Below are 24,061 nucleotides of genomic sequence, written 5' to 3'. Positions count from 1 at the left end.
TAAAATATTTTTGACTATTTTATTATAAATTTTTTAATATAATGACTTGAGTATTAAAAAATATAGAGTATATTAAAAATAAAAGCATGCAAGAGAAAATATTTTAAAAACATGTAATAGTTATAAACATATAATGGATAGTTTAATCTTTTAGGAAAAGATTTATATTTTATAGTATAAAACAAACACAATTATGTCATAATTTATTTTTTCCTTAAGTAACAACAATTTATTTAGAAGGTACTTTTGGCGGGAAATTTTTTGATAATACGTTGACAAGTGTGTCTTAAGATTCGCTTTTAGTAGTATGTAATTGATTGATTGATTGATTACCTTCGTTTCATATTATTTGCAATGATTGAATAGTTTTTACTCACATTTTTTATCACATCGTTGTAAATAATACTTCCTCCGTTTTCTTTTACTTGCAACACTTCCCTAAAAAGGAAATGTCACAATACTTGCAACACACTATAAAAGGAAAGTTACTTTAGGGAAAAATTATACTACTAACAACCACTCATCCCGTTTTAAAGTGTATTATATCATGTGAACCCCACATTTCTTAAATACCGTAAAAAAGTGTGTGTTGCATCTAAAAGAAAACGGAGGAAGTATAAAACAGAGGTAGTATTTCATTTTCAAAGTAAATTTCATACATAGTGCCAGCATTTAAGGTGTAAATGTGTAATCATAATATTGAAGCTATAGGAGTACAAAGTATATCAATAATGCATTTTTGCTTTGTGACCTTTTGGCCCCATTTCATGTTACAAGTAGTTTTTCAAATACAATGTGCTCTTGGTAGCATAGAGCAGAATCTACTCTTAGAGGTGTATGCTATATTTGACACATTTTTTGTATACATAGCATAACTCCATGCATTTTGGGAGCATAATGAAAACTAAGACTAATTACTCAATAAAGCCGAAAAGGTTGTCACATGACATACTTTAATTACTTTAACTACTATACTTGTATACTTTCTCGTAAAGTCAAACCTAATTTTATTGACTGTTAGCCGATTTAGTAGTAGTCACTCCCATTTGTAATTGACTCTTGCTCTTCTCATCTTGTGTGGTACTTTCATCATCTGATGACTTCTTACCATGCAATGAGTCTCTCCAACTAAAACCCTCAAACAACACATGCATATCTTCAAGTGTACGCCCTTGAGTCTCAGGAAGAAACGTGAAAAAGAAGAGCCAAGCAATGATAGCAAATCCTCCGAAAAGGAAGAACGCGCCACCTGTCGTAATTGCCTTGGCCAAGGACAAAAATGTCATTGAAATTACACCACTCACAACCCTATTAACAGCCACACCCATACTTGTACCTTGAGCCCTTAACCTCAATGGAAAAATCTCTGAACTATAGACCCATGTAATTGGGCCTAACCCAATTGAAAAAGACGCAACAAAGGCACAAACCATGGTTATACACAAGGCTATAGCCCATGTGATCTTCTCGTGTGAGCGGTCAATAACGGTTAAGGACCCGGCTAAGGTTAATAGGGACAAGACCATACCCCCTACACTAGTCAATAGTAAGGGCCTTCTTCCGTACTTGTCTAAGTTAAATGTTGAAACTAATATGAATAAGGTTTTAACAACTCCAACTGCTACAGTGGCACGTAATTTGTTAATGTCACTTTGAATTCCGGCCTTAGCAAAGATCCTTGGGCTGTACAACACGACGGCGTCTATGCCTGACGCTTGCTGGAAGAAATGGATTCCGACACCGGCAATTAACACGCGCCTCACCGCGGGTGTGGCATGAATCAAGAGCTCTTTCCAAACTCCTTGACCAGTATTGTCCTTTGACTTATCTACCGTAACAATGTCTTGGTCACACTCTGCTGGGATCCCTGCTGCCTCCTTAATTTCACTGAATTACAAACAAAAATGTATTAAAAATTATAATAAACACGTTAAAAGTATAATTTTACTACAAAAATCAAATTCAATAATTTTAAATTAATTATCCACTTTTAATCAGCGAGTTACTTTGAGAAATAAACTATATTACATTTAGTTAAACCTTTTAAAAGAGGTCTAAGGCGGTGACGAAAAATATTTATTTTTTAAGTAGATATGACCATTAAAATCAAACGTGACATACAAAATATATATGACTTTCGGCTTTGTAAAACAAAAACTTATTACTTTCTCTGTTCTTTTTTACTTGACCTGTTTCTTTTATCACGTTTGCCAATGTAAAACTTTAGCGATATCATATGATATATTTTTCCTTGCATATCATTCACAAAAGACGGTCAAAGAAGAGGTGGTAAATAGTGTAAAAGTCAAAGCGGATCAAGTAAAAAAGAACGGAGGAAGTATATATTTACCTGAGCCTTAATTGAGCCTCTTCGGGCGAGTCCGAGGTCCGGTCAAGAACCTTCTTAGCCTCACCAAGCCTACCTTGCATAACAAGCCACCTCGGCGACTCAGGCATAGCAAGCACACCAACAGCCAAGAAGATACTCGGGACCGCCCCGATCCCAAGCATAAACCTCCAGCTCAAATGAGTAGGAAGCTTAGCAAAGGCGAGGTTCGAAACATATCCAAGTAAAATCCCACCATTAATAAACACTTCAGGAAAAGACGTTAGAAACCCTCTACAAGAAGCAGGAGAAACCTCGGCAGTGTAAACAGGTGCGATCATAAGTGCATAACCTACGCCAATGCCGGCTACGAACCGGCCTGCCATAAGGAAGGCGTAGTTGGTGGCGAATCCCATGAGTAGGGCACCAGCGAAGAAGATGGTTCCGGCGAAGACGATGGTGTATCGACGGCCTATGTAGTCGGAGGTTCGGCCCGCGGCGAAGGAGCCGAATAGGCAGTAGATGTTTAGGGTTCCTATTAGGAATTCAATTTGTACGTCGGTAGTTTTCCAGTCTTTTTGGATGTAGAGTGCTGCTCCACTCATTACTCCAATGTCTTTGTAGGAAGTTATTCATGCAAAATGAGAGATTAATTAGTTGTTATTAATGAAATTACAAGTAATTACTTAAAACTGTAAATTAAATGTTCTGAGTAGTAAGTAACACTTCAATATTGGCATAAAAAAGAAACGAGGGAGTATGTAAAATGTAAGTTTTAGTGGAATTATTCTGAACTATAATTAGTTTTCTTGTGGTGGAGGTGACAGTCCAATGGCAAATTCAAGATATATTAGAAATTTAATAATTTAGACTATATATTTATGTATATTCTTCTCAATCGATACATATGATATACATTAAATAAAGAAGTTCGGGTTGACTAATTGTATCCATTAACTAATTCTTATTATTGATGTAAACTTATTTTTAGTTATCAAAACTCATACTTCGTACAACTTAATTTTTGGTATCAAGAGGGATTGCACTCCTCCTTTTAAAACTTATTGTTTAATTAGAAGAAATTGAATTTATGAAAATATGCATAAAGAGTGCTTAGAAATACTGATGTGTAAAGTTATATAAGGATAAAGAAATAATTATATACAAGTAATAAATTTAATATATATAAAAAGGTAACTTTTTACTTTTATAATGGAAATTGTAATGCTTTTTGTTTTTAGTAACCTTATACTACTCCATCAAGTTGGGGGATTATTTACAAGAAATGGTCAAATTGAGGAAGATCTCATAAAATCATGAAGTAATGGGCAAACTCAAAATATCAACCAAGTTGTGAATACTACGTGCAACCCTTAATAAATTTTATCTTATAAAATAATTGAGTAGTCGTATTTTGTATAGTAAGTAGGTCTGACTAGCAAGAAATCAGGAAACAGACGATGGTCCACACTTCATAAATATATCATATCCACTTTGTGATTTTTATTATGTCACCAAAAAAAAAAAAAAATTAAATAACCCTGTTCATTGTATGTATGGTATACATGCTAGATATTTTTTTTTCTTCATAATATCATTATTTATATGCAGTTATTGACCATATATTGTCGGAATTATTGTAATATCAAATTATCAACTATCATAAACAGTTGTAATTGTTGATTGTGGATGACAACTAGATTAGTTTAGTTAGTTAAAGTTTTATATGAAATGAATTTTAAAAGTAAAAGTGAAATTATATTAACATTTTTAAGGATGAAGACTATAATCTCTTCATAAAGTTAGTGTGAATGTATAAATGATTTCATCCAAAAGTTACTCACATTTTTAATTAATTAATAACAATAAAATATTCCACACGAAGAAAATAACACTATAACACGTTAGGATAATATACAAAATGTCTTCTTTGTTTTTTGTGCTTTTCCTTTTTTAAAGGTGAAATTGAAGATTATATCAAATAAAATTAATTAAATACTTCATAACTTCCTTTTAAGATTACTTTTTTTTTTATTATTATTATTTTTTTATTATTTTTACACACTTTAAGATTACTTTCTAATTGGTTATTTCAATATTTAGGGTAAACATCATTTCCAAATTATATATATTTTTAAATTATAAGGCCACTTAAGGTAGTTTGTTACGTGGTATTACATAGTTCAAAAACGAAACCCGAGTACTAGCTAGTCTATAATTTTCACAAGAACACATTATTATTATTATTATTATTATTATTATTATTATTATTATTACCGGCGTTTATTTAAAAGAAAACAGAAAAAGTAAAGAAGAAAGAAAGAAAAATGATTACCATAGCCAAGTAAAACAGAAGTCATAGAAGCCAAAGTAGCACAAGCAAATGCAAACTTGTTTCTCTTAGGAGGCTTCTTAATAGGATCAAACTCAGCTATTACTTTACTTCCTTCTGTCATGTCTTTCATTTTTCTAGAGAGAGAAAGAAGAGAGAGAAAAAGAAAGAAAGAATAATTTTTTTTTTGTTTTTGGTTGAAATTGTATAAGAGAAAGTTTGAGGAAAGTTCACTTAAATAGAAGAAATTATTAAGTAGACCACCTGGTTTTGCTTACATCACAACTAAGCTAGCTAAAGACCAAATGGTCCAACTATTACTTAAACTGATGAACCATTACGCTATTAGGACATGTCAGTGACTCACTGATGAGTTGTGACAAGAGTCTAATATAATTAAGATATATAATTGAATTATTATTAACCTAATGCAAGTTGACCATTGGTATCAATTCCAAATTTTATGTAATAATTATTGCTATTTTTATGATTATAAAATGGTCTAATAATGTGTACATGTATGGATACCCAATTTTGATTATATATACAATATTTGTTTTTTTTTTTTTTTTTTTTTTTGGTGAAACAATATTTGTTTTTAAAGTTCGACTCAATTAATACCAGGATTACATTAAAATTTACTTAAGCTGTAATTTGACTATTTGAGCTTCACTAATTTAATTTGTCGAATTATTGACCTTTTCAATCAGCATTTATAATATGAACCCTTTATCTGAATTTACTTATCTCGAACTAATTAAAATTTATAAGCACTTATCCAAGATAATTATTATGAAACAAAAGCAAAACTAGATCTCATTTACATACTACATACTCATAAAAAAATGATACAAAGTACGGGTATTACTTAGCATATCCATCTTTAGATAAGATTTTTCATCACGTATCTTACACTCGAATATAATTTACATCATCTAAAGCACTTATATAGAGAAATGCAAGAACGTGAGATCAAGGGAATAGAAAAACCACCCCTATATATGACAAATTGCATCTCTAGGGACATTAAACCATATTTAAGGGTGATAATTCACTGAATTCTGTGTCAATTACGCCAATACTAATTCAATATTAGGTTAATTTAATATTTAATTTGTGCCTTGTTTGACTTGCTTTCATCTTACTAAAATTACATACTCCATTTAGTATAATTAATTTGATGCTTAATAAAGTTAAAAGTTGTCATTTATACTAATTTAATTAATATCTAAGCATATATAACTTGTTTGTATTTGTCCTAAGATTCTATATAGATTGCTCACATGCACATCGATCTACTATCTCTGAATCTTTCGGTCCTATATTGCTGTTTATGCTTCGACAAGTTTTTTGTTGCCAACCATGCCTTAGCTTCTAGGAGTTTAAAATTAAATTAATTACGCAATCTTATAACTTTTTAAGTACCAACGCTAGCTTGGATGTTGTATAATTATTTACGTACTACATGCTTTAAATATATAAATTGAATATCGTCTATATTATACTACTTTATATTCAACTCTTTTTTGATATAGTAAAATAAAATATTACAAAGTATTCGCAACTTGGATATGAGTATAAGAGGACAAAGAAACTGAATTTGAATTTTAAAAAACATATTCACGATTGCATAAGTCCAAAATAAAGGATAACTTAATACCAAGTATTTAGTTTCTTAATTTTAAACTTAACTTGAATGTTTGTATTATTTATGAACTTATAAATTATAATGATCAACTTGCAATTTTTCTATTGGGACGGAGGCATGTTCCCAAATTCGTAGTATATTGCATGTTACTAAAAGTTATAAACGCAATCAAATCATATTCTTAATTGTGAGAGGTTTCGTCCTATCACAAAATGATAATTTGTATGTGAAGAATAATCACCAAACCCATAAGCACATAATGTTCAGATGAATATTGTGGAACAACTCATATGTGTCGTACATGATGAAATAGAGTAGAGGTCCGGTCCAGTTGATAATAAGTTCAAGTTCTAAGGTAGGGTTATAGATGCTAACAATGACAATGACCCAGTGCTTTGTAAATTTAGGGTATGTTCAATGACAACCACTGTTTCAAGCTTTGCCGGTGCATAACCGTACTAGACTTTGATTATTCAAATTAAGGCAAGTAGCAGCAAGCTGGTGAAACATTGTACATTAATATGAGATTTTGACAGTTTAAAGTCAAATTAGTCACTAACAAAGTAACGAAATTATATGGTCACTTGTAAGTTTAATGAAACAATGATAACGAGGTTATGTTAAATTATATGCATTTTATGGTTTAACTTGAGACTTCGACCACTTATTTTTATAATGTAAAAGATGATCATATATACTCCGTATAATATTGTAATAAAATACTTATAATTTTTATTTTATTTATTTTATTTTATTTTATTTTAATTTTTTTTTTCTACTGAGATTTACTCATTTTTGGTTAAAAATTGTTGCTTATTGCATTTTACTTGTTAATGTTAGACTTAATTTCTTTTCTTTTTTTATTTTCTGCAAAATTTAGTTCACAAACTTATTATGAAAAGTTGAGAAGAACAAACTTTTCAATCAAAGGTCTTACTAATCATTTGATTCATAAAAAAAATTGTTCAAATAAACTTTTCAATCAAAAAGGTCTTATTTTTTAGCCTTGCGAATAAAATTGGTTTATCCGAATATTTGGAATACCTAAAGTTCTTCTTTTATTTTCTTAAATCTAGTACATACATTGGAGAGTCAAGGAAGGTGTGCTAATAGATCAGAGACACACGATTTGTTTTTCTTGTGTCATTATGCATATGTTATATATAAAATAATAATAATTTATAAAATTAAAAATTATTGATGACAAGTTGCATAATTTGTATTCTTTATGAATCATTGCTTTCAAATTACTTAATACAAACAAACTGTTCGGATTTTCTATAATTCTATCACATCTAAATTACCAAAGTACTATATTTTCCACCATATTAGTCCGTATTACATACGGGTCTATTGTCGTTTAATCACAAACTGAAACACAATCATAGTAATGATCCTTGTTCTTTTTTAAGTATATAGTCTTACTTTTGTAATGTTATTGTTGAGATTTTTACCTATTTAGCTAGCTCGATTTCTTTTTGTAATGTTCGCCGAAAAAATAGTTTTAAAAAAAAATTAAAAAAAAAATTGTGTCTAAACAGCCACAAGGGCAATTGATGATAATCAATCCCAGAATCCTCTGAAATCGGGACGGAATAGAACTCTAACCTCATAGTTTCGTTATCACTCTTTACAAGCTACTAATTGATGATATTTGTGTTGGTCAAATAAAAAGACTTCTATAGAGATCAATAAAGCTAATGTAGTATTAGTATTGTAACATATTCCTATGTATTATGTATTTAGGGCTTGTTCACATATACTGAACTGAACTGAACTGATTGGAGCTGAACTGAACTGAACTGAACTGATTGGAGCTGAACTGAACTGATTAGAGCTGAATTGAACTGAAATTAAGTAAATGTGAACAGGCCTAAAAGTATGTGAAATGAGTTTTGGTAGGATTCTACATTTAATTGATGCTATTTAGGTAAAACTTTCCAATTCCAAGTATATTAACAACATGTCAACATGCAACATTGCTGATCTACCTTACCGAAAGAAAGTAGGAAAAATTAGGACGACGACAAAGTCAAAGACCTTGAAACAAACATCATCACGTAATTTTTTTTTTTTAATTGATTAGCTAATCATGCTGAAAATTCATTTATCTATTTATAATATTCTACCTGATTGATAAACTGATAAATCATGCGTCCTACCTTAATTAATTTCTACAAATTATTTTGAAATGAATTTTCAGCAATGCTATATAAATGAAAAGGTAGATAGAAAAAAATGACAAAAAATTGCTTCTTCCACCATTTTCAAAGAATTGGTTTACTAAACAAATACAAGTAATGAAAATGGTTATGTCACAACTTATTTTAGATAATTTCGAAAAAAAATATGGAGTAGTAATTGAACGAGAAATGAAGACGGATGCTTTTAATTATGCCACGACATGGTGAATTGTAGGACTAACACTTTTTTTGAAAAACTTTTGTAGGACTAACACTTAATAGTGAATATAAAAAAAATTAAATAAATAAATAAATTATATTACTCCCATTTTTGACTGAAAAGTCAACAAAATTGAACTGTATCGAAATTGGAAATTAATTGCGCTGACCTAAGCTTAAGCCATACTTGGACTAGCTTCTATACAAAAAGATTAAAATATACACGGATTTAGTAAAACATGGCCCTAATAGTCCTATGTTCAGAATTTCCTAAATTGGCACAAAGGAAGAGAGGTACAAAGTAGGGTTGACAATCCCTAACCCGATTCGATAATCTGACCCGAAGTTACTGAGAGAAAACCAAACTCGACCCGATCCGAACGCAAACAACCCGAATTCGACCCGATTTTACAAAAATTTCATATTTCGTAATAATATTAAGTTTTACATAGTTTTGGTTGTTTCTAATCATAACCCGAAATCGACCCGAAATCTGACCTGAACCCGACCTGCTGATCCGAAATGCCACCCCTAGTACAAAGTACTCTGGCCATATTACTACACATACCATCTTTTATTTTTATTAATTTTTAAGATACGGGGAAATTCCCCTCCTATCACAAGAGGGGGGGGGGGGGAATGAGGAATTGAAGAGTCGAATCCAGGTTACACTGGAGGAGATGGAGGGACTAACCATCCATGTGTAACACTTAAAAATAAAATCATGGGGATGTCATTTTTTTTATTCGAGTAAAAATAAATTTCAAACACCTTATGGCTAACACAAAGTCTTATATGTGCCTGGCCACACTGTGTGGCACCGGTTACTTCGTTAGTATAATAGGGGTTACTTGGTCAGTGTTAAAGGGGTTACTTCGTCAGTGTTGTAGAATTACTCGGTTAGTGTTATAGGGGTTACTCAGTTACTATTACAAGGGTTACTTTATCAGTTTCATATGGGTTACTTTGTTCTTTTATAAGTGGTCACACGGTGTGGCTGGCCACACACAAAACGAGCTGTATAGCCAAAGTATCTAAATTTTGAGTGATATTTTGATACCTATAAATACCTATTCAAAGTTTTAGTGGTTTTTTTTTTTGAAAAATAAGTGGTTTGTTTTTACACAAATTCTTATATGTGGCTGGATGGCCAGTGGCCAGCCAGCATAAGGGTTTATTATTTCATTAGTGTTATATGGGTTACTTTGTCAATATTACAAGAGTTTCTCGATTGTGTGTTTAGGGGTTATTCGGTCATTGTTACAAGAGCTACATAGTCAATGTTATAAGGGTTACTTTGTTGTTTTACAAGCGACCACTTGCTGTGGCCAACTGTACATAAAACGTGTTGTTTATATTAGCTCGACTTAATTATCTTAAAAGAGGACAATAAAATGATGACTATAGCCCATGCCCATCACGTCGCTATGTTATTACTCTTATTAGCGTGTGTTAATGTGTGCCTTGTGAAACAATGTCATTTTAAATCAAATTAATTAGTGATCCACATTATATCTTACGGAGTAATACTTTATTTTCTACAAATTTCTGAATAGTAAAAAAATCTTGATCTACCAAAACGGCTACTTGACGTCAAGAATTGGCCGTTCTATTATCATAAAGGTCTTGTTGGAAAAAGATGGACAAAACACAAATATATTTATATTGAATATTCAATTAGATAAGATTCAACGCATAATTCTTATATCTACGTAGTAATCCAGTATGTTGCCAGGATGGCAGAGATTCAGAAGATTATTCAATGGCTAATTTTTAATTTTTTTTTAATGTTATTCAATGGCTAATTAGCATCAAGATTATTGGAAGTTATAATAATGGAAAGGTAGCTTTCATATCATTATATTATTCATAATACACTCATGTTTTTAGAACTTTAATTCCATTAAAAATGTACATTTTAAATTAAACAAAAATTAAAGCATAAAATTGGTGTTTTTGTGACCTAGCTAGGACAAAAAGAAATTTTATTTAATGGCAAAAGAGCATGTAATGTTGATTGCTTAACAAATGATTTCTACCTTTGCGTATTAAATTACTTTTAGGCTTTTAGATATTAATAACTACCTTAGGTATTAAGCTTCTTCATTTTAGTCTTTCAGATATCTATATACTAAAACTCAATGGGAAGTCATGAGCCCGCCACGTGTCATCGTGACTAGGCAAATGATGTGGCGCCATGTCATAGTTAAACTCCAACGGTTTGGTCTATTGTTTTTTTTGGTGTTTAGAGAGCTACAAGGGTGAGGGTAAAAATCGATCCCATAATCCCTTGGAACTGGAAGGGAAGATTTAACCACTTGACCTATCCTTCACTCTCATCGCAAGTAATTGTGGGGAGGGTGATTTACAACTTATTTTTCACAGAAAAAAAAAAAAATCAATATATGAAGGAACAAATTAATACAATGATTACAGTCTACTTCCATTAAAAAAAATAAAAAAAAAAAATAAAAAAAAAAAAATATTGAGTCTACCAAGACTGGAGTAATATTCACAGTATGAAGGAATTGACCCGATGGGTCATGAACAAATAGATAACTTTAATCCCACATTGCCACTCACATGAACATGTAAGTATTGTATACAATAGGTGTACAATATACAACAATCTTGGTCACTCGCCACTCTAAATCATATAAAAATCACCCCTTTTACGAAGTCGACTTTTATACGATTTTATGCGTGTTGTATACAAAATACAGTGCACCTATTGTATACAAGTAAATGCCTATAATTTCATGAACATACTAAAAGGATATTCACATTTTCTTCAGAAGTTTAAGAAGCCAACATTTTCTCAATGGCAGCCACGTAGAATTCCTTTGGCATGGTGCCGATGACACTATCTTGTTTCATTCCATTTTTGAACAGAAGAACCACTGGAACGGCTTTAATATCATGTTCTTCTGCGATTTCCAAATCATTGTCCGTGTTGAGTACAAAGCAATCGAGTCTACCCTTGTATTCCACAGCAATTTCATCAATAACTCGGTGAACCATCTGACAGGGCCCGCACCAACTTGCGTAGAACTCAACAAGAACTGGAGATTCATTTTTCAAAACCAGTTTGTCCCATGACTTCTGTGTTACTGTTGCAGCTGCACCACATACATTCGAATGAAAAAAAAGTGAAATTTCAACCACATCAGTGTAATTTCAACCAGTCTGGGGTCTGGCATGAGCAGATGAGCTTCACAGCATACAATGAAGCAAATTGCCAAACTCCACATCCTTTAAACATTAAAACTTTACAAGAAGTTCCAAAGTTACATTTAAACCATTGAAAGCAAAAGTGCAAAGAAAATATTCAGCATGGCAAACCATGAAATTGTCCATTGGATGCCTATCATTTTACCAATTTGCGTCTGTCAATTTTAAAATCAAGTTCAACTTCAATATTACTATGTTCCCAATCTTAAGACTTGCTGACAAACCTTAGCCCACTTACAGTGGAGTAGAGATCAACTCATGAAATGAAGCTCTCAAACAAGCCCTAAGAGCTGAAGTCAGTCAAAGAGGCTTTCTTGACATAGCACAACCAGTTAGTCTTTAGTTGGAATTATGTGCCAAAAGCAACATTTATGTTAATCTGTGCATGTACTTTCAGTTAATTACTCAGCATACTTACTCGAGTGCAAAGGTAGTAGTATCTTCTTGAGGCTTTATCTTCAAAATGGGTCGTTTAATTCAGGTACCTAATAACTCAATTCAAGATGGCTAAGCAAGCATTCAATTTGGGGTTGAAATGTCGAACTAGGTCACTTTTGGGTTTGTGGACAGCTAGCTTAGTATGGAATTAAATTGATTTCAAGTCAGCTCAATTTCGAGTCATGCCAGTACCAAGTCATCCAGTTTCAGAAATGGGTCAGGTCAGTTTTGCCAGCCCCTGCAGCTCCCATTTCCAATACTACTTTCTGCTTTTGTATTGAAGTTTCAAAGCATCAATCAATCAATCATCACTAAGTTCTACATAACATTGCCCTGCATGCCCAGAGGCGAACTGCTCAAGAAGAACAAACAATTGTTGCTCATGGCTCCTGCCTAAGAGGCATATCATGTTATAAGACTACAGCAGGTTTCCTGGTTCTTCCAAGGTCCAAAGACTCCAAACACTGGCATAGCCTGGCATAGCCAGAAGCACAGACGATACTAAGACCTTATAGCTCACAGCTTAAATTCCTTTGAATCAAGGGCGTGACAAAAATAAATATACTGTGACCAGATTTTATTTTGCAGCAGGTCCCTTATGAACAACAACTCATCGGTTGCCATTATTGCACTTATCTCAGATAAGCCCACTAACGTACTCCAAGCCCAATCTAATATTCTAACCATCAGGTAAACGTCCTTAGTCCTCATCAGCTGCCTAATTTTGGTCCAAGTTTGGTAATTTTAACTGTAGATTAGCTAAATACAGCGTATGTTGTATCGATAGCATTAACTCTGAAAATTACACTTTTAAAGATAAAATTACAGCAATGGCTAACTTTGATTATTTTTAGTTCATGTAGCCAACCCCACTTATGGGATTAAGGCTTTGATTGATTGATTGAATGGCTAACTTTGATCTTGGAAAACCATAAAAAGGCAACTGAGGCATCTAAGTGGGGCGCAGGGAGTAGCTAAAAGCTTTAACTTGTAGTTGAAACAAGGATGATATAGGAAAACATGGCTGTAGATGAGAGATATGTGGGGTAAGTACTTACTCTTGGGGTGGCGTGCACAGACTACTGAAGGGCGTCGTGTAGCTCTGAGAAGCCCTATGTGATTTCGCTGGTGATTTCGATGGTGTAGAGACAGGAAAGACAAGGCTGGCAGTAGAGACACTCCCTGACTTTCATATGCAATTGGAAATCTGCCTTTTTGTAGCTGGATACCATGGCAGCAATCTGAATATGACATAAAGGCTATAGAGGCTGCTGATGCCATTTAGGAAAGATGATCAAACCTGAAAAGCACGCTTAATTTTAATTCCAGTTTAAAGTCTGCAATGATATTGAAAAACAAAACAACACAGCCCAAATCATAGATTAAACCTTATGAGGCATCAAGTTTAAACTTACCAAAAAAAGTTACACAAGATCACAGTAAAGATAAGTGACACAGATATCATCAAATAATCAAAGAAATCTTTTAAACCTGAAAATCAAATTTTCTTCTATAGTTCTGAGCTTTAAGTCATCAAAATTGTGTTTGTATTTCTGAAGCTCATCAGCCTAATACTCAAATCCAAGTTTTAGTCTAGGAAACTTAATTAGGCTTTTCCCAAGTCACAAAAACCAACCTAGTTTCAAACATATATAGACCATTCACCACATCTTTATTGAACTAATATATGAGGTATTCCAGTACAGCTTCAACGAGACATACAAGCTACTGCTCCTCACCACCCCCCCCCCCCCCCCCCTTTTTATTCAAAATTCGTGACTAAATCCCACTTCAATATACACCCCTCCCAAGTCACAAAAACCAACCTAGTTTCAAACATATATAGACCATTCACCACATCTTTATTGCACTAATATATGAGGTATTCCAGTACAGCTTCAACAATGCAGACATACAAGCTACTGCTCCCCGCCCCTTTATTCAGAATTCATGACTAGTTCCCACTTCAATATACCCCCCCCCTCTCTTTCTTTCTTCCTCCTCCCTTTAAAAAAAAGAGAAAAAATTTCTCTTGCAAAATTATAGTCAGCAAGCGAAATTTTGTGCTGTATAAAGGAATATACTCATATTACAGTCCAGCTAATATGTATCAATACTTCTATTTCATTGTAACTGGAAGGTCTAAGAGGGACGCTAATATGATGCAGGAGTTTAACACTAGGCTTATAAATTATAAAGTGCTCAAGGAACTACTTAAAGAAGTGGAGGGTGAGAAAAAAGATGAAAGATCTTAGAGATGCCCGTATCACTTGGGATCAACCACACTCATACAACTTATTTGGTTCCAAACTCCCATCCCAGTAACCAATACTTAATATCTCCGTCAAACTCCCATCACAGAAACGGGGTTCCATTCACTCACACCCCTAATTTCAAAGATGATTACCTTCTCAAGGCTCTATGGAAGATGTACTGACTATCAAGTTCAAGTGTAAGGCACCTTGGATTAAGTTATCTACACATCTTTGCACCAAAAAAAAAAAAAAAACTCAAACCATATCTTCATCCTTTGAGGATCTTCCAGTGAATCAAAATCCTTTGTGATCTTAAGTATTCAAGAGTCCTTAACCATCCTTTGTTTTTCCATTTATGTTCGGCAACTATATCCCTTGACTTTTCTCATTAGATTCAGATTGTTCTTTATGAATGCCTTTTAAATCCACATTATATCCTGAAGTATTTTAGAAAAAATTACTTAAAGCACTGGATCCAAACAAAAACCTCGTACACTAATGCTAGAAAATACATCCAATGACAAGAAGATTTGCAATCATAACTTCAAAGCTTCCTCATAAAAGTCATAATTCCCTCTAATAATACCATTGATAAGTATACACACCTAGAATGAGCTCATTGAGCCAGATGTTTCACATTAATTAACCATATATGCAGCTCTCCCTGCTACCCAGATGAACTCCCATAGAAGTATCTTCCTCCTTTACAGAAATAAGCGAAAATGGCTTCAAATGATCGTGTAGAATCATATTTACCTCAAGAAACCCCTTGGAGCTATCAGCTAGTATTATTAAATACAGATCAAAAGTTGCAACTAAATGAGATTTATCTTTCCAGATGGTGCTCAAACATAACTTGCCGAGGTGATCCACAAAGGCAAGAAACAGATCATACACTCATTCTAGTACTTTCAAGTATATCATGGGCAATCATTTCACTCCAAATACATTGCTCCTAATCAGGGCCGTGAACCAAAATCTAAGTAAAATTGCTACTCGATCTCTTAAACAGGCAACATTTTTCAAAAACCCTCAAAATCTAAACACTCATTCTAATCTTCAGACTAATGCCAATAATTGTTCAGAAATTCCCTACATTCTACACAGAGGCGCAATTCACGACTCGTTTCTATACAACTAGATCTTAAGGATATTTTTTTTAGATCTTAAGGATCTTAAGGCAAACAACACATAATCAACTGCAATTGATCAGCTAAATTAGCTATCTCAGTTTTGTCAATCACCCATTTTCTCTAACCTCCTAGTTCAATAATTAACCAGTAATCCAAATTTCCAAGATCAAGAAATCTTAAAATGGGTTTAAAGAAATCAACCACTTCAAAATTTCCACTCTTTTTTCCAAATCAACGTGGAAAAAAAAGAAAAATCCTGTATTTACTGCTATATATGAACAATTCCAAGATCAAAACCAACAACTCACCTAAATTCTAATAATACAACTTATTAATCAAGAAATATGCACAAATTCTTAATCAAGAACCCTAAACTTCATCAAAATTTTGAAATTAGAGTTCACTATATACATTATGCATAATTAATCACGAAAAATGGTATGAAAGCACACTAAAATAACGATTAATCATGGATCATACGTAATTAATAGAAGAAAATAAAAACTTACCGTTGAAGATGCAGACAACTGGAGTTTGGTATTGCTGGTGACTGATAATTTGTGCCAAAAAAAAAAAAAAAAAAAAAATAAATAAATAAACTCAGTTATGAGGAAAATACCAGTACAACTGTACAAGTAGAGGTGGGTTCGCCGGTTCGGTGAGGTCAGGTAAGGGTCTTTTTCTAAACTTAAGTCAGTTAAATCATTGTAATCACACGAATCGAAATTTCAAATTTGAACCGAATATTCGTTGATTTAATGATTTTGGACTAGGGCGGGGTCGGTTGTGGTTTTGACACATTTATAAGTTTCTTTTATTGAGATACTTGACATATAGGAAAGAAACTTGACATATACTGCCTTCGTTTTTTTAGTGACACCATTTGTCGTTTGACTTTTACACTATTTATACAATACACTTTAATATCTACTTAATTTTATAATGTTGATAATTAGGGATATTAAGTGCTGAGTACATGCATTGATAAGCATGATAATAAAAAAGTGTCAACTAAAAAAACGAAAGTAGTATCTCAAAGGGTTAAATTTGTCATTTCATCCAATAAAATGGGGATATTAATGTATTTCTTATATTTTCTCTTGTACTTGTAAAAGAGTAGTCCATTGTTAGAAGAACAGTAGAAAGGGGAGAAAGAGATGAAGAAATCAAAGACAATGGCAGTTATAATCGGAGGGATGGTGTTTGATATTCATGCTACTGCTTCCATTCCTGCTATTGCAAAAACCACCACTCCGGGCAAGGTTTGCTTTTTTTATTTTTATTTTTTTATTTTTTTTTAAGCTCTAATTATGGAATTGGGTTTTTAATTTTCATTTTCCGAAGTATGTAATATATGGATTTTTTTTTTTTTTTTTTCTGATTATACTTTATTTTTGTAAGAAATTTGTGATAATTGCTTCAGTTGCCACGTTTTTCAGGCTTTTATTTGGTGGGGTTGAGATGATTGATTGGGTAATAAAGTATAATGATGATAAATCCCTTGTTTTTTATGATTTGGGTGATATTTATTTGTTTAGTTTGTACAATCTATAAATCATGCTTAGGCTGATGTGTTTGCTGATTCTTAAAACTAATCGATTGTATGAATTTTAATAGCTGAACATCACTTCAAAGGTTGGATTGTATTATTTGTTGTTATTTATTTATTTATTTGAGATATTTGTTGATAATTAATTCTGTCTAATATGAAGTATCAAGAAACAAGCACCTTGATTAGTAGAATAACAAATTAAGAAAAACTGTTGTCCAATCCTAGTCTAATTCAATGCCAACTATTTTTCTTGTACAAATTTTTGTATGCGGCTGCCAGGGGTTACTTGTAGGGTGGTACTGGTTTTGTCAGGGATGTTACTTGTATTCTGGGGTTACTTGTATGGGTGTTACTGGTTTTGGTCAGGGGTTACTCGTAGGGTGTAACTGGTTTTGTCAAGAGTTACTTGTAGGTGTTACCTGTATTATGGGGTTACTTGTATGGGTGTTACCGGTTTTGGTCATGGGTTACTTGTAGGGTGTTAGTGGTTTTGGTCATGGGTTACTTGTAGAGTGTTACTGGTTTGGTATGGGGTTTTGGTTTGGAGTTACTTGTAGGAGTTGCTCGGAATACAAGTAACACCTATAAGCAACCCATACAAGTAACCCCACGATACAAGTAACCTCATAATACAAGTAACCCCAGAATACAAGTAACCCTATAATACAAGTAACCCCTTGCCGCATCATGTGGCTTGCTGCACTGAAAAACCTTTCTTGTTAGTAAGTGGAATTATTTGTGTTTTCTGAATTTGGGCTGAATTGAAATCAATGACATGAAAGAAATGCAGGTTCTAAAGCATATTTCTTATTTCTCTGCAGGTTGAATTTATGCTTGGAGGTGTAGCAAGAAATATTGCCGAGTGCCTGCTAAAGCTCGGAACAGAATCGTTCATGATCAGTGCTCTTGGATGTGACCTGGCAGGTGCTTTTCTATTTGTATGATGTTGCATCTTGATTTCAATTGTGCTATAACCTGATGGCATTTCTTGCATATGCTAAATGACTGTATGCAGTAATGCAGTTGGTTGTGTTGTTTTATCAATAAAGGCCAAGTTTCTACAAAAATTTGGCTCTACCAAATACCAAATCTCTCAATAAATTGACCATATATGCTGTCTAATTATCTTTAAAGAACTCAAAAATTTAGTACTTAGTAGTTAGTTCCAATTCCACTTCTGCTTGTCAAAAAGCTAGGTTATAGCTTGTAATTTAAGTGTGTTAAAGGGACATGATTTATCATACAGATTAATCTAGTTCTTATAGAATCTATACGTCAGATTATGCCAAAAATGATATTGTTTGCTAAACAGGAGACTTGTTGTTGGAACAATGGAGATCTGCAGGGTTACCGACGGAAGGTAAGATTCTAAGCATCATGTATGTACCTTATTATAGTATTATAGATGATACTAGTGCCTTTCATAGTCTCATGAGGCTGTTGTCATGGGCAGGGTTTTGGCTGAAATACTCATTTGCAACAAATAAGTAGAGGGTAATTCTTGCGATACATTTGAATTTTTTATTACGATAGAAAGTTGCAAAGCCTTTTGGTATTCAACACTCTTAGGATAGTTTTACTACCTGCCTGTCTCAAGGCCATTGGGCATAACCACTAATCAACATCACCTACTTAGAAGCATCCTTGGAAACCTAAGTTAGATATTACTCCATAGAATTTTTTTTTTTTTTTTTTTTTTTTTTTTAATTTATTCCAAGTTTCCAACTAATGCTATAAAGGATAGAAAGAAAATCATACCTTGCCCCTTGTAATATGTATGATCACATTGAATAGGTATACAACGAGGCCCGGACATTACGACTGCTTCTGTATGCAACATGTTTGACGTTAATGGAGATTTGACATCAGGTGTTGCCAGTGTGGAATCAATTGTGAGTGAGTATTCATCATTTGTACCTTGATATGTGTATGTCCAGTTCTGCCATGGCTTTGCTAAGTTACATGTTTAACCATTTTCTATTTGGAACTTCGCTACATCAAGGAACTTAAGGGCTAAAGTATCTTAATGCATAAAATTCAGGAAAGATGTGTTACTCCTCAGTGGATCCAGCAATTCAAATCCATTGTGCATTCTGCTCCCTTGATGATGGTTGATGCTAATTTGAACACTGACGCTCTGGAGGCTTCTTGTAGAAGTAAGTCTACCTATCTCCATTGTATCTCTCAGGGTAGTGAGCTTCTAAATTTTGTATTTCCTCGTTACGCATATCAAACTAAGACTTGGTCGTTACTAAACATATTTTTTCATTTCCTGGCCTATTCATTGGTATTGTTGAGGAAGATATTCTTTCTCATTTTACTTTTTGCAGCCAACTTGCATTTTAGTGTGTCACATATTTTCTCTGTTTTCTTAAATTTCCTTCTCTTTGGTTTAGGATGTCTATTTAAGCGGTCACATTTCTTCTATGAGTAACAATTGATTTATATTTCTGATGTTTTTCTTGAGGCTATTAGTTACTGACAATCATCTATAGGTTTTAGGCATTTGAATTGGGATGGATATGAGAGGAATTATCTTTTTTATATAACTTTTTTGATAAGAAAATATGATACATGATCAACTGAAAAATGAGGACTGAGAAAGAGGATAAGCTGTCCTCTGATCAGAAATCCAAATTACAGATTAATTTTATGTTGTCTTTGTGTTTGTTACTTGCTGAGATAGTAGAGATGCTTCCAAGTTTACATGGGTTTCTCTATTCTTCATTTGTCGAGATTTTTTTTTTTAAAATTTTAATTCTTTTCCGTTTTTCTTTTCTAAATTTTGGATTCATGACCTCTCTAGACCCTTCTTTAGCATGATTTATCCTCGATGGTTGTTTCAGCATCTTATTTTCCTCAAGCTTATGTGAACTCTACATTTCAGTGGCTGCTGCTTTTGATGTTCCAGTATGGTTTGAGCCTGTTTCAGTTGCAAAATCAAAAAGAGTTGCTGCGATTGCCAACTATGTGAGTATATAATATCTTTGCTCTAATACAGGTAGTTGACATTGAATAGGGACGTTGTATGATTTGGATTTAAACCAGATACAAATATACTGCTGGATCAAAAAAGTGGTAGACATCAAAACTCTAGATCTAAGTCCTCTAACTTTGAAATGATGCTTCTTAAATCAATATACTACTGGAACAAGAGGTGCTCACTAGTTAAAAGGGATTGCGAAGTATAAATCACTGTCATGCTACCCTCTGCCAAGAAATGTCTTTTCTTACATTGCTTCTTCAATCTTTGTAATAATTGAGTTTATTCTTTGATTATAACCAGAATTTGGTCCCATGGTAATTAGCTGTCTTACAAATTACATACGTTTGTGCTCTAGTTCCTTGACTTGAACAGCTTTATCCTTTTTACAGATTACTTTTGCTTCTCCCAATGAGCATGAACTAGTTGCGATGGCAAATTCTTTGTCTAATGAAAATCGATTTAGCCCTATCCAGAGGGATCAAAACAAAACTTCAGTAGAGTCCTTGTTCAAGGAGCTGAAACCTGCAATTATAGTTTTGCTGCAAAAAGGTATCAAGTATGTGCTAGTGACGCTTGGACCTGATGGTGCATTCCTATGTTCTGGAAGTGGGCCTTCAGGTTTAAGAGAATGCTTGAAGAGCACAAAAGTTTTTAATGGAAAGAGACAAATATTTGATATGGTGAACAGTAGATGCTCTACACATCAATATTTATACTCTACGCCTTATAAAGGAGGTTCTCGGCTATTTGCAATGCATTTTCCTGCACTTCCTGCAACAGTTGGGAGAGTAAGTGGTGCTGGAGATTGTTTAGTTGGTGGGGTGCTTGCATCATTATGTGCAGGTTTGGATGTCATGCAGAGTGTAGCTGTTGGTGTTGCTGCTGCTAAGGTAGCCATTGAAGTGAAAACCAATGTGCCGGACATCTATAATTTAACAGCAATTGCAGGTACAAGCCACTGACGAACTAACCTGCCTATCTAACTCCCACCACCCTGAACTCAATTTTTCTGTTTTGGTAAAGTGACATATAGAGGAAGTCTGGGGGTACCTCTCACACTTCTTTCTTTTTTTACTCACCAATTTTAGATTTGTCAAACATGAAGTCAGATATATAAAGAGAAAAAGATATTTTTTGCAACTTTTCTCCTAGATCCTAGAAACATTGGTTTTAGACTTTTTCTTCATTTCCCTAGTTCCTCTTTGTAAGATGGCTAGGGTTCTCATGTTATATTTGACCTTTGTTTATTAAGCTTGCTCTCGGTATTAATGTTTTTAATGACTAGGTTACATTCTGATTTCGTCTTTCAAGCTCGTTCTCGACATTGAAGCTGAAACTTAGTAACTTATTACAATGGCTTTTTCTGTGGACCAAAATTTTCTGATTTTACGAGGAATGTATTATCTTTTTATCAGTAGTCATAGGATCATAGTTTCAGATGAATAGTCTTACATGACCAAATTAACTGAACACAAGTTCTCATGTACTTTAATCTTGAAGGTTTTGAGGAAAATCATAGAACTTTTATGTTGCCTGGATTATTATTGTGCCTTCGTAAAAACGTTGATGTATATCTCTGCTAATGCAGATGATGCAGGTGCAGTATACAAAGCTGCGAAAGTCGTGTTCCAAGAATCTATGCTGTGAAACTCTCAGAGATGATCGACCCGTTGGTTAACGGATTCAACAGATTTGAGATTGAAAATTTTGGTATTGCAAGCCACTTAAGCCTTTTTGGCGTGAGATCAGGGCTTGGATTTGGTAAAACCTCCATGCAGGTAGGTGCTAGTGCTGGGAAAGGCTGGGTTAATGTACATGAGATTTTGATACGAATTTCATTGGGCTAATATAATTGGTATGTTATTTTGGGACGGCTTTAAATGTGGCCTATTGTTTAGGTCCGAAGGGAATGTGATACACTGTTGTTTTTCTTCCTTTCCCCTCTCGATTAACCTTGTAATTACAGTGACTGTTTAAGGTAACGGGGAAATTTTTTTATGTGGTTTACAAAACTTGCAATTTAATCACTGCACTTTTATTTTTGATAGATATTTGGCTTGTAATATAGTATGGCACATGTCATGCAATTCATCATTGAGATTTGAGAATGCTTGGTAGTTTAAGACTTCTCTAAGGTCATGCTATATTGATATAAAAATATTGGTATACTTTGTATATGATGGTTTCAAATTTTCTTCTACAACTAATCATAATTTAAGCCCAATGAATATCGAAACTAAAAAAGTGTTGCATATATCATTCCACATTCTCGCACGGCAAATTACTGCGCCGTATTCTTTCTACTTCGTATTTTTTTTGGGTGCAAATGCACGGCAAATTCCAGCTTTGTCTTTCCCCCTAGATTCATTCCATTTTATTTTAAAATATATTTTCTCCATCTTTTTAGTTGATACTGTTTGACTTTTACACTATTCCCAAAACATGTTTTCATTTCTTTGACTTGATTTTGTGGCTTATACATACGATAAAACATATTCATGTGGGATCTTGTTTGAATCGTTTCTATGTATATTTCATTAATATCCACTTTTTATAATTTTACAATGTTGATAATTAGAAATATTAATCGTTAAAAACATGCGTTGGCAACTTTGAAATATTTTAATTTTCTATTTTATATCTCATAAATAATACCCAAAATTGCAACTACTTCCTCTGTTTTTTTTTTTACTTGACCTGTTTCTTTTATCACGCTTGCCAATGCAAAATTTTAACGATCAATAACTTAAACTTTCCGTAAGTAAAAATTATAAGAGTTATATATTATGATATTACTTATTTAGACAAATCCAAAAATATCATACATGAATATATTTCTCCTTACATATTATTCACAAAAGACGGTCAAAGGAGAGGTGGTGAATAGTGTAAAAGTCAAAGCGGGTCAAGTAATAAAGAACGGAGGAAGTAATATTTAACGAAGGTGCTACAAAGTATATACGTTTGTAACTTTGTATATACTTTTGCTACTTTTCATACGCCTGCTTAAAAATTAAATTTTCCAATAAAATATGATCCCAATAATTAATGAAGCCTTAGACTTAATTGATAATTAATGTCTAATAGTTTAAAAACTAGATGAATCTCGTGCCATGCACAATTTGTTTGTATTTTTCTTAAAATAATTTTGTGATAAAATTTGCTATTATATTTTATGTGCGATTTAATATTTTTATTTTAAAACATTTTGTAAATTTCCTCTCATTCATTATATAATTATATGTTTAGATTAAATTTCTATTTTAAAAGTTAATATTTTACATTTAATTTATTTAAACTTTAAAATCTCATTCGCCAATTTTACTTGTGTGGCATTTGAATTACTTAATTTTAAAAGGAAATTATAAATTTCTTATTTAATAAGATATAACTAAAATTTATAATTCTACCCGACGCGTTAACAAATTTTAATCCTACATGGAGCTCTAAAAAAACTCGAAAAAAAAAAAACCTCTCTCCCCGACGGTTAAATATGCTCATAGACATACAATATCATATCGGTTAAATCAAATAGCAATATGAGTAGGGGTGTCCATAATTCGGATAAAAACCGAAATCCAATCCAATCCAAACCGAATTATCAATTCGGATCGGATCCAAACTTTTGAAGTTTAGCTCAAATACTTAGTACTACATAAAATAAATTAGAGAGACTTTGTATTAATTAATTAATGACTTGACGTTGAACTATTTATTTTAATCATGATTTTGAAGACTTTTATTTATAGTGAAGGTTT

The 24,061-nt window shown here is 32.9% G+C and overlaps 4 protein-coding genes across 5 annotated transcripts in view; 1 reads left to right on the top strand and 3 right to left on the bottom strand.

Annotated features, from left to right (window-relative positions):
* Window positions 1–5,244, bottom strand: part of LOC145558828 (uncharacterized) — a 159,220-nt gene extending 153,976 nt beyond the window's left edge. Inside the window, exon 1 of the mRNA XM_081620171.1 lies at window positions 5,220–5,244. The gene's annotated coding sequence lies outside the window, so the exon portion shown is untranslated. The remainder of the gene's footprint in view (window positions 1–5,219) is intronic.
* Window positions 664–4,860, bottom strand: LOC145558826 (polyol transporter 5-like). Its single transcript, XM_081620166.1, has 3 exons — window positions 4,662–4,860; window positions 2,351–2,942; window positions 664–1,887 (listed from the first exon to the last, which is right to left on the bottom strand). The coding sequence occupies exons 1-3, from the start codon at window positions 4,789–4,791 to the stop codon at window positions 1,008–1,010; spliced, it is 1,602 nt and encodes a 533-aa protein (XP_081476292.1). The 5' UTR covers window positions 4,792–4,860; the 3' UTR covers window positions 664–1,007.
* A 5,986-nt stretch (window positions 5,245–11,230) lies between the features above and the next one.
* Window positions 11,231–16,430, bottom strand: LOC145560223 (thioredoxin M3, chloroplastic-like). Its single transcript, XM_081621481.1, has 3 exons — window positions 16,275–16,430; window positions 13,436–13,677; window positions 11,231–11,827 (listed from the first exon to the last, which is right to left on the bottom strand). Exons 2-3 carry the CDS (start codon window positions 13,656–13,658, stop codon window positions 11,508–11,510), a joined length of 543 nt encoding a protein of 180 aa, XP_081477607.1. The 5' UTR covers window positions 13,659–13,677; window positions 16,275–16,430; the 3' UTR covers window positions 11,231–11,507.
* Window positions 16,431–16,872: 442 nt separating this feature from the next.
* On the top strand, window positions 16,873–22,350 carry LOC145560221 (pseudouridine kinase-like). 2 transcript variants are annotated; one of them, XM_081621480.1, is made up of 8 exons: window positions 16,873–17,027; window positions 18,139–18,241; window positions 18,630–18,677; window positions 19,112–19,209; window positions 19,359–19,473; window positions 20,205–20,287; window positions 20,693–21,193; window positions 21,892–22,350. In XM_081621480.1, the coding sequence occupies exons 1-8, from the start codon at window positions 16,923–16,925 to the stop codon at window positions 21,979–21,981; spliced, it is 1,143 nt and encodes a 380-aa protein (XP_081477606.1). In that variant the 5' UTR covers window positions 16,873–16,922; the 3' UTR covers window positions 21,982–22,350. The 2 variants fall into 2 exon arrangements, with proteins under 2 accessions (XP_081477606.1, XP_081477605.1); XM_081621479.1 differs by having other exon boundaries at window positions 20,693–21,251.
* Window positions 22,351–24,061: the final 1,711 nt, after the last annotated feature.

Source organism: Chenopodium album, chromosome 9 (assembly GCF_948465745.1).
Source record: "Chenopodium album chromosome 9, dcCheAlbu1.1, whole genome shotgun sequence".
In the NCBI taxonomy this organism is placed as follows: domain Eukaryota; kingdom Viridiplantae; phylum Streptophyta; class Magnoliopsida; order Caryophyllales; family Amaranthaceae; genus Chenopodium; species Chenopodium album.
Note: the sequence above shows the minus strand (reverse complement) of the source record. Positions and strands in the feature narration are given on the sequence as shown.